This window comes from Hemiscyllium ocellatum, chromosome 24, assembly GCF_020745735.1.
Source record: "Hemiscyllium ocellatum isolate sHemOce1 chromosome 24, sHemOce1.pat.X.cur, whole genome shotgun sequence".
Lineage (NCBI taxonomy): Eukaryota > Metazoa > Chordata > Chondrichthyes > Orectolobiformes > Hemiscylliidae > Hemiscyllium > Hemiscyllium ocellatum.
Window position 1 is genome coordinate 58,176,978 of NC_083424.1, and position 11,371 is coordinate 58,188,348.

At 46.5% G+C, this 11,371-nt stretch overlaps 1 protein-coding gene across 1 annotated transcript; it reads left to right on the forward strand.

The window, feature by feature from the left end:
- The first annotated feature begins 545 nt into the window (after positions 1–545).
- Positions 546–10,866, forward strand: chchd10 (coiled-coil-helix-coiled-coil-helix domain containing 10). Its single transcript, XM_060844116.1, has 4 exons — positions 546–732; positions 1,660–1,885; positions 8,229–8,388; positions 10,720–10,866. Exons 1-4 carry the CDS (start codon positions 569–571, stop codon positions 10,728–10,730), a joined length of 561 nt encoding a protein of 186 aa, XP_060700099.1. The 5' UTR covers positions 546–568; the 3' UTR covers positions 10,731–10,866.
- The last annotated feature ends 505 nt before the right edge of the window (positions 10,867–11,371 follow it).

The following is an 11,371-nucleotide window of genomic DNA, read 5'->3' on the forward strand; positions in this document are numbered from 1 at the left end:
GCCTGTAATGGAAGTAGATTCGCCAAGATTAAGTACATTCAAGTTGTCATTGGACAAGTATATGGACGTATATGGAACAGTGTAGGTTAGATGGGCTTCAGATTGGTATGACAGGTCGGCGCAACATTGAGGGGCCGAAGGGCCTGTACTGTGCTGTAATTAGATTACTTACAGTATGGAAACAGGCCCTTCGGCCCAACAAGTCCACACCGACCCACACCCCTTACCCCATAATAGGGGTATTCTCGCATGGCCAACTCACCTGACCCTCACATCTTTGTGACTGTGGGAGGTAACCCACGCAGACACGGGGAGGGCATTAAACCCGGCTCTCTGGCGCTGAGGCAGCAGTGCTACCCGCTGGGCCGCCCAACATGTTCCCTGTGTATTGAATCCCAGTTTCAGTACCCGCTGTGTCAGGATTTGAACCCGGGACCCCGGCACATCACTGTCATTCACTAACATCACCGCCAGGTCCTCAAGGCACATCAGAACCCGCCCTCCTCGCGGCATCACAATCAGGGTCAAAGGACAAGGGGCGTGGCCGTGACCGGCACCAAGGTGACGTATGGTGACGCACGCACGCTGTGACCACGTGGGTCTGACGCGGAGTCTCGGGGTGACGCAGTGCCGTTTGAAGTGGAGTCCCCTCAGTTCGGGTCGTGGTCGTGGTTGTGGTCCCGGTCCCGGTCTCGGTGTAACGATGCCCAGAGGAAGCCGCAGTCGGGTGAGGTGAGGGACGCAGCGCCGCTGGTTGTCGGCTCTGACCTCGGACACTTTACCTGAACCGGGGACCGGCCTTGTCCGGCTCTTGAAGGACGAGCCGAGGTCACGATTCCAGGCCCGGCCTCAGGCCGCGATCACAACCCGGGCACCTCCCCCACCCTCACCCCCCCCACCCTCACCCCTCCCACCGTCACCCCCACCCCACCCCCCCCCCCCCCCCCCCACACTCACCCCCCACACCCCCCCACCCCCCCACCCCCCCCACCCCCCACACCCCCACACCCCCCCCCCACCCCACACCCCCCCCACCCCCCCACCCCCCCCACCCCCCCACCCCCCCACCCCCCCCCCCCCACACCCCCCCCCCCCCACCCCCCCCACACCCCACCACCCTCATCCCCCACCCCCACACCCTCACCACCCTCATCCCCCACCCCCACACCCTCACCACCCTCATCCCCCCCCCCCCCACCCCCACGCCCTCATCCCCTAGCCTCACCACCCTCACCCCCCCCACACTCACCACCTCAACCTCACCCCCCCCGCCCTCGCCTGAATTGCCCCACACCCTCTCTCCCCCCTAATCATGCCATCCCCTCCCTCACCCACAATCACTCCCCCTCCTCACCCTCACCCCCAGCTCCCTCTATCCCATCTCCAGCCTCATCTCCTCCCTCACCCCTAATCACCCTGTCTCCTCCCTCAAACCCAGTCACCATCCCTCACCCTCACCCTCCCTTGCCTGTGCCCAAACCCTTTCTCCACCCCCATTCAATGCCCCCCTTTTGCTGAAAACGCCCTCCAAATCCCCTCTTCAGTCACTCCTTTCTTCCACATTCCCACTCTTATTGGTTTTTGCTAATTAAATTGGGCTGCTAACAGTCTCAGTGCAATCAGACTCCACTCACTAATACTTTCTCCTTTTTGTTGTAGCCGCCCACCACCACCTCGTGCAGCTCCCCCTGCTCATCCTCCACCAGCAGCTGTTGCCCCTACCCCAATGCAGCCACGGCAGCCAGGTCTGATGGCACAGATGGCAAGCACAGCTGCGGGAGTGGCGGTGGGCTCGGCAGTTGGCCATGTGATGGGTAGTGCTCTGACTGGTGCCTTCAGTGGAGGCAGTGGCTCTGAACCTGCTAAGGCTGATGTTACCTATCAGGTAAGGGAGCATTTGGAGATTTCGGTCAGAAATTAACTTACCTAACTGCTTTAAATGCAAGAATATATCACATCCCCTCTCTTTTACGACTTTGTGTCCCTTCTTTTAACCACCACCTTACAGATAAAAGGTATGGGAGCTAAATTGTGCTCAGTACTCCAAGTACACGCACCGCGTATCTCCTATACAATTGTAACAAGTGTTGTTATTTGAAGACCCTAACCTCCTGGAATAAAAGGCAATATTTTATTAATTTTCCTAATCACTTCCTTTACCTGCAAACAAACCTTTTGTGATTCATATCTAATGATGCCCAGATATCTGTCCCACCTGTCCTACAGCAATCTGTAGTCGTTTTCCATTTAAATATTCTGTCTTGTTTTGCTTTCAGCTAAAGTGAATTTCTATCTTTTCACTTTTGCTGCTGCTTGTAGCTGCTCCTGCTGAGGGTTCTGCAGTCATGGTGCCACACTAGTGTCATTCTTCACGTCCCAGACCCTATCCACCATTCAACTATGTTTTGGTATTCTCTATCTACAGGGAAGTGCTGTTCCACTGTGATCAAAGGCTGGAATTTGAACAATTTCTTTTCTGGGTGGCTCTTTTTACATTTAAACTTCTTTTTGCTCTTGCAATTTCAGGCACCTTGGTATTGATCTTGTGGAATTTTTAGAATATATCTTCACATAGTGGAAAGTTGTGTGTGGAGTCAGGAAATGGGGAAGCACTAAATGAATACTTTTCACACTGTAAAAAGACAATATTGTCAAGAATACTGAGATACAGGTTACTAGACTAGATGGGATTGAGGTGCATAAGGAGGTGTGAACAATTCTGGGAAGTGTGAAAATGAGATAATCCCTCTGGGCTGGATGGGAGTTATCCTAGGATTCTCTGGGAAGCCAGGAAGGAGATTGCTGAGCCTTTGGCTTTGATCTGTCTTCATTGTCTACAATGGAATAGTGCCAGAAGACTGGAGGATAACAAATGTTCCCTCATTCAAGAAGGGGAGTAGAGACAACTTTGGTAATTAGAGCAGTGAGCCTTACTTCGGTTGTGGGTAAAGTGTTGGAAAGGATTATGAGAGAGAGGATTTATAATCATCTGGAAAGGAGGAGTAAGTTGATTAGGGATAGTCAACATGGTTTTGTGAAGGATAGGTCATGCCTCTCAAACCTTATTGAGTTCTTTGAGAAGGTGACCAAACAGGTGGATGAGGGTAAATGCGGTGAGCAGTTGATGTGTATATGGATTTCAGTAAGGCATTTAATAAGGTTCCCCATGGTAGGCTATGCACAAAAAAATGGAGTCATGGGATTGAGGGTGATTTGGCTAGCAGTTTGGATCAGAATAAGACAAGGGTGGTGGTTGATGGGAAATATACATCCAGGAGTTAATGTACTAGTGGGGTACCACAATGATCTGTTTTGGTTCTGCTGTTTGTTGTTTATACAAATGAGCTGGATGAGGACAAAGAAGGATGGTTAGTAAATTTGCAGATGACATTAAGGTCAGTAGACTTGTGGATAACAGCGAAGTGCCTTTGTAGGTTAGAGAGACCTGCAGAGCTGGGCTGAGAGGTGGCAAATGGAATTTAATGTGGAAAAGTGAGGTGATTCACTTTGGAGGAGTAACAGGAATAGAGAGTACTGGGCTAATGGTGAAATTGTTGATAGTGTAGCTGGGCAGAAAGATCTGTATCTAGGTTCATAGATCCTTGAAAGTTGCCACCCATGTTGATAGGGTTGTTAAGAAAGCATACAGTGTTAGCTTTTATTTGTAGAGCGATTGAGTTTTGGAACCATGCGATCATGCCGCAGCTGTACAAAACTCTGGTGCAGCCACATTTGGAGTATTGCGTGCAGTTCTGGTCACCGCATTATAGGAAGAATTTGGAAACTTTGGAAAGGGTTCAGAGGAGATTTGAGGATGGAGGGAACGTCTTACGAGGAAACGCTGAGAGACTTGAGGCTGTTTTCATAAGAGAGAGAAGGTTGAGAGGCAACTTAATTGAGACCTAAAAGATAATCAGTTTAAAAAAAATCACCCAGCACCAGGTTATAGTCCAACAGGTTTATTTGGAAGCACTAGCTTTCAGAGCACTGCCCCTTCAGGTGGTTGTGGAGTAGAAGATTATCAGACAGAATTTGGAGCAAAAGTTGATAGTGTGATGAAACTGAAATCATATATTGAAAAAGACCTGGATTGTTTTAAGTGTTTCATCTTTTAGAATGAACATGTTGGTTTCAGTTCTTTCAAATGTACATTACAGAACTTTTTAAAGTTAAATTCTCAAGTGAACTTTAACAAGAGGTGCCTTGTTGGCCCAGATAATGTATTGAAGGTGTGAGGTGCCCTGTGTGAGACCCTGTGCCAAAATGGTCAGACTGATTCTATTCAAAAAACAGATTTGCAGAATCTTACATGGATTCATGCAATTTTTGAGCAAAATAAAATGTAATTCTGCAAGTACATATTCATCCAACAACCTTGTATTTTTGAGGGGGGGGGGGGTGGTTGCGGTTATGAGTGTCTGTAAGAGAATGTGAGAGTATATAGGGTATAAGTCTGAGTGGGTGCGTGTGAGAGAGGGTCTGTGAGAGTGTATGGGTCTCTAGGGGTCTGTGTGTCAGGGTCTGTGTGCACGTGATGAGCTGTCTGTGCTGTGGGGTCACCTGTAGTGTGACATGAATCCAAGATCCCGGTTGAGGCCATCCCCATGGGTACCGAACTTGGCTATCAGCCTCTGCTCGGCCACTTTGCATTGTTAACTGTCTGGAAGTCCACCTTGGACGATGGGTACCTGAAGGTCTGAGGTGAAATGTCCTGGACCACTGAAGTATATGCGATAGACAACAAGGACTGAATCGCAGGAGTACCTGCCACATACATGATGGGAGGTGACCCCACATGTAATGGTGTTAACTGTGTCGACATTCTAACATGTCTTGCAGCGTCTACCATTGTCCTAAAAGCTGGGCAGTTTGCTATGTACAATGATCTGTTTGAGGTTTGGTGGCTGTTTAAAGGTGAGAAGTGGAGGCATGGGGAAGGTCTTGGCGAGGTGCTCATCTTCATTGTTAACGCGAAGAACATGGCGTAGTTTTTCAGCACCTGGGAAGTACTGGACAATGAAGGGTACTCTGGTTGCAGCTCGTGTCTATTCCCTGAGGAGGTCATTATGGTTTCTTGCTACAGCACGTTGGAACTGGCGGTCGATGAGTTGAGCATCATATCCCGTTCTTAGGGCATCCCTGAGTACTTCCAGGTGTCCATCACATTCCTCCTGAACTGAACAGACCCTGTGTATGCATAGGCCTTGTCCATTGGGGATGGCTATTTTAATGTGTTTCAGGTGGAGGCTGGAGAAGTGTAGCATCGTGAGGTTATCTGTGGGTTTGCAGTAGAGTGAGGTGCTGAGGTGCTCATCCTTGAAGATGCATGTGTCCAAGAATGAGACAGATAGTCGAGAGTAGTCCATGGTGAGTTTGATGGTGGGATGAAACTTTTTGATATCACTATAGTTGTTTCAGTGACTCCTCGCCATGGTTCCAGAGGAAGAAAATGTCGTCAGTGTACCTGGTGTATAGTGTTGGTTGGAGGTCTTGTGGAGAGAAGTATTGTCAGAACCAGTGCATGAACATTATCATACACAAGTTGCCAACAGTAATATCAAAGGGTTTCATCCCACCATCAAACTCACCATGGACAACTCTCTACTATCTGTCTCATTCTTGGACACATGTATCTCCAACAAGGATGGGCACCTCAGCACCTCACTCTACTGCAAGCCCACATATAACCTCATGATGCTACACTTCTTCAGCCTCCACTTGAAACATATTAAAACAGCCATCCCTCATGGACAAACTTTACATGTACACAGGATCTGTTCAGTTGAGAAGGACACCTGGAAGTACTCTGGGATGCCCTGATAAGAACGGGATACAATGCTCAACTTCCTGGCAAACTGCCCAGCTTTCAGGACAACCCCATACAACCGTGTCACGATAGACGCTGCAAGACGTGTCAGTATCGACATGGATACCGCCATTACGTGTAGGGACACCCCCCACTATGTGGCAGGTGCTCATGCGACTCAGCCAGCGTTGTCTATCTCATATGCTGCAGGCAAGGATGCCCTGAGACATGGTACATTGGTGAGACCAAGCAGATGCTACGGCAGTGGATGAATGGACACCACACAATAGTCAACAGACAGGAATGTTCCCTCCTAGTCAGGGAATACTTCAGCGGTCCAGGGCATTTGACCCTGGATCTTCGGGTGACCATCCTCCAAGGCGGACTTCGGGACAGGCAACAACATAAAGTGGCTGAGCAGAGGCCAATAGCCAAGTTCAGTACCCATGGGGATGGCCTCAACTGGGACCTTAGGTTCATGTCGCACTACAGGTGACCCCACTGCACTACACATGGACACGCATGCGCACAGACAGAGGTGCTCGTGTGCGCACTCATGCAGACTCTCTCTCATACACTCTCACATACACTCCCACACACCCGCACCCTCTTACAGACTTATACCCCTTTACACACTTCTCCCCATCCCCCTCCCCCGTGTGCACACAAGACAGTCTCACACAGGGCACCTCACAGCTTTAATGCATTATCAGTGCTGACATGACACCAATGGTTAAAGTTCAATTGAGAATGTAATTTTAAAGTTCTGAATTTATTTATGAAAGAACTGAAACCAATATGCCCAATCTAATAGATGAGAGACTTAACAAATAATCAGGGTCTTTTTCAATATATGATTTCAGTTACATCACACTGTAAACCTTTGCTACAATTTCTGTATTTTATGGTCTTATACTCCTGATGAAGGAGCTGCGGTCCAAAAGCTAATACTTCCAAATAAAGCTGTTGGACTATAACCTGGTATTGTGATTTTTAACTTTGTCCACCCCAGTCCAACACCAGCAACTCCAAGTCAAGATAATCAGAGGGTTAGATGGATCGGATAGTGAGAGCCTTTTTCCTCAGATGGTGATGGCTAGGATGAGGGGACCCAGCTTTAAATTGAAGGATGATATAGGACATATGTCAGAGGGAGTTTCTTAACTCAGTAATAGGGGCATGGAACACACTGCCTGCAACAGTAGCAGACTTGTCAAATTTAAGGGCATTTAAATGGTCGTTGGATAAACATATGGATGAGAATGGAATAGTGTAGATTAGGCTTCAGATTGGTTCCACAGTTGGTGCAAATTCAAGGGCAGAAGGGCCTGTACTGCACTGTAATGTTCTATCACTGTGTTGTATTATCTGCTAAAAGTTTGCCCACTCACTTTAATTCATTGTTAACCTTTTTGGAGGCTGCTTGTATCTTCCTCATCCCTCCTTATTCTACCTGTTACAGTGTCATCAGCAATTTGGATTAGATTATAGTTGGCATCTTCATCCAAATTGTTAGTTTAGTGGCAATCCCTGCAGTGATCCCTGTAACACTCCACTAACTAGTTAACTGACCTGAAAGTGACGTGTTTATCCAGCCTCCTTATCCTGTTGATCAGGATGGTATGATGGTATATCACCCTGATACAATGAGGTCTTTGCATGTATAATGCCTTTTTATGTGGCACTTTATTAAATGCCTTTTCGAAATCCAAACACACCTCCTTATTCCCTTTACCTAGCCTGCTTGTTACATTCTCAAAGAGCCCAAATAAATTTGTCCAGACAAGCTTTTCCCTCTAAGACTAGATTGACTCTGCTGGACCATGTTCTGATTTTTGGCACAGTGCTTGACAACTTGCTGCATAAGGAATCTGAGCATTTCCCAAAGACATTTAGTATCCCAGGAAAACTATTGAGTTGTTTTACTTTCTGAAGTCTTCACACATGACCCCACCCATTAGCAGCCTGGGAAATAAGCTGACCAAGCCAGGTGACTGCTCCAATTTGAGCATAGCTGATCTTTTCAGTATTTCCTCCCTTTTCCTTAATTAACTATCTATAAAAAAAACTCTTTCATGATTCTAGCCTGAATACTTTGTCCCAAATAAGAACCATTCCATCTGTATGACCCACGTTTTCTCAGACTATTGTTATGTCCATTCTATTGTCTTTGCCAGTTTTATTGTCCTCTTTGCTTCTCCGTGCTGTTTGGTTTTAAGGAAGGGCCTTGGACTATTTCAATACTTTACATACATTACATAAGTTCAAGTTGGTTTTGTGTACTCTTTTGGATTACACACAAAGGGAAGGCGATGCAGTGACCAGGCACTTTGAGAAGCAGTAACACTGCTTCAGAAGGTACGAGTTCACTGCAGTGTGATAGTCGCCCTTTAGTCAGTGCTGTTTGCCTGTTTCTCTGTAGGAGCCTCCACTGGCTGCCCCTCCGACCCAGTCACAAACCCAGCAGAACATGCCATGCCAGTTTGAACTGAAGCAATTCCTGGAGTGTGCCCAGAACCAGCATGACCTGTCTCTCTGCGATGGATTCAATGAGGTGTTGAAGCAATGCAAATCATCATATGGTAAGTGTGGAAAGTCTTAATGGCCATTGGTTTTAATTTAAATATGTGCCCCAGTGGGAAGGATTCATGGGATGGGCTTGCATTGGGGACATGAACTGTGCTTCACCCCTCCTGCACCCTCACGTGACCACACAGTGCTAGACAACTTTCTTGAAATATTATAATGTAGGGATATTTTTAAGGCAGTGGTAAGTAGATTCTTTATATGTTGGGGATTAAATATGAACATAGGCAGAAATGTGAAGTAATTTCTGCTAACTATATTTGTAATAAGTGTGTGTATTTGGGGGTGTGAGGAGGGACTGAGGGGTGACAGGGAGGGGAGTCCAGTGGGGTTGCATGCAAGGGGGAGTGAAGGTGTGCATGCGTGACATGCAGCCACACAAGATGGTGTTGGAATAGAGCTCTGATAGCTTTCCTTTTCTTCCTCTCTCTCTATACCTTTACTTACCTCTTGACCTGAGCTCGGATGGTATCAGTGACAGGAGAGCCCAGCGTGGACCTCGAATGAGCCCTTATTTATTTTTCTGGAGTGAGCATAAGAGTTGTCATTGGAATTGGCAGCTGCTACATCAATAGACAATAGGTGCAGGAGTAGGCCATTCAGCCCTTCGAGCCTGCACCGCCATTCAATGGCTGATCGTTCCTAATCAGTATCCTCTTCCTGCCTTATCTCCATAACCCTTGATTCCACTATCTTTGAGAGCTCTATCCAACTCTTTCTTAAATGAATCCAGAGACTGGGTCTCCACTGCCCTCTGGGGCAGAGCATTCCACACAGCCACAACTCTCTGGGTGAAGAAGTTTCTCCTCATCTCTATCCTAAATGGTCTACCCCGTATTTTTAAGCTGTGTCCTCTGGTTCGGCACTCGCCCATCAATGGAAACATGTTTCCTGCTGCCAGAGTGTCCAATCCTTTCATAATCTTATGTCTCAATCAGATCCCCTCACAGTCTTCTAAACTCAAGGGTATACAAGCCCAGTTGCTTCAGTCTTTCAGTGTAAGGCAATGTCGCCATTCCAGGAATTGACCTCGTGAACCTACGCTGCACTCCCTCAATAGCCAGAATGTCTTTCCTCAAATTTGGAGACCAGAACTGCACACAGTACTCACAGGTATGGTCTCACCAGGGCCCTGTACAGCTGCAGAAGCACCTCTTTGCTTCTATATTCAATTCCTCATGTTATGAAGCCCAGCATGCTATTAGCCTCCTTCACTACCTGCTGTACCTGCATGCTTGCCTTCATTGACTGGTGTACAAGAACACCCAGATCTCTCTGTACTGCCCCTTTACCTAAATTGATTCCATTGAGGCAGTAATCTACCTTCCTTTCTTTCCACCAAAGTGGATAACCATACATTTGTCCACATTAAACTGCACCTGCCATGTATCTGCCCACTCAACTAACTTGTCCAGGTCACTCTCTGTATTCTCCTAACATCCTCATCACATTTCACCCTGCCACCCAGCTTTGTATCATCAGCAAATTTGCTAATGTTATTGCTGATACCATCTTCTATATCATTAATATATATTGTAAAAAGCTGTGGTCCCAGCACGGATCCCTGCGGTATCCCACTGGTCACTGCCTGCCATTCCGAAATGGAGCCGTTTATCACTACCCTTTGTTTCCTATCAGCCAACCAATTTTCAATCCAATCTAGTACTTTGCCCCTAATACCAGGCGCCCTAATTTTACTCACTAACCTCCTATGTGGGACTTTATCAAAAGCTTTCTGAAAGACCAGGTACACTACATCTACTGGATCTTCGGAGTTACATCCTCAAAAAATTTCCTCTTGAGGTGGGGAGACCAGAACTGGTGGGCATAGGTTTAGGGTGAGAGAGGCAAGATATAAAAGGGACATAAGGGGTTACTTTTTCACGGAGGCTGGTACATGTATAGAATGAGCTGCCAGAGGAAGTGGAGGAGGCTGGTACAGTTGCAACACTTAAAAGACATCTAGATGGGTACATGAACAGGAAGGGTTTAGAGGGAAATGGGCCAAGTGCTGGCAAATGGGACTAGATTAGGTTGGGACATCCGGTTGGCATCGATCAAAGGGTCTGTTTCTGTGCTGTGCTACTCTATGACTATGACTATGACTATGACTGAGTGCTGACCCTAACTAGATGTAGGCTAAATTATTTAAAAATTGCTCTCACGTTCTCGTTCACATCCAGCAGAGTTGAAGTTTACTAATTGCAGCTCTCATTGAGAACTTGGTCCCCCTCTCTGCTTTTGTTAATGGTGGGAACATTGGCCATCTGTGGTTAAACCAACAGCTGTTGCTGACTCGTTCTCTTTTAATTCTTTTTTTTAAATAGGTTTGTCTTGAAGACCTGCTGGTTGGAAGCCTGGAGTTTGAAGAGGAAAGGCAGGAATATGATGATCCTGTTGAAGTCTTCTGATGAATTCATTGAGTTCAGTTATGTACAGTTGCTGGATGTGAATAAAATATTCTTGTAATTGGACTCTGCTTCTATTTTGTAAGCTGGATGGTGGTGATTCCTGCGTGTTGATATTTGTAGCAAGGGCCTCTGGTTGCTGTGCAGTTGCTATGGTAACTCGAACCAGCATCAGCTACTTGTGTCTGCTTTAGATAATTCAATTCTAGAGAGACTGTAAGCTGATCTTTCTCTGCTGTACAGAGAACAAAATTTGATAGAATTGATTGTATAAACAATACTATTCAACTGTAAGTGACAGAAGTCAGTAACCATAGAAAACAGATTTGTTTATTGAAATAACCTGCTGTATTAACAAAGCTTCCAATCTAGAGCACAATCTGAAAGAGCACTGGATTCAGATTCAACATTTAAGGCGATATTCAATTTCTCCTAACGGGAATATATTCCAGAGAGGAAGGAAGGTTGTTAGGGAGAGAAAGCATCCATGGTTAAGCAAGGCAGTTAAAAAGTTAAAGCTAACGGTAAGGCAAAACAAAGACATTGTAAATTACCAAGGCTAGTGAATTTG

Bases quoted from the DNA above. Each gene is read 5' to 3' on its own strand.
- chchd10 (XM_060844116.1), top strand. From the start codon at position 569: ATGGTGACGCACGCACGCTGTGACCACGTGGGTCTGACGCGGAGTCTC. The intron at 733-1,659 runs GTGAGGGACGCA...TTTTTGTTGTAG, and splicing joins GGAAGCCGCAGTCGGGTGAG to CCGCCCACCACCACCTCGTG. The intron at 1,886-8,228 runs GTAAGGGAGCAT...GTTTCTCTGTAG, and splicing joins AGGCTGATGTTACCTATCAG to GAGCCTCCACTGGCTGCCCC.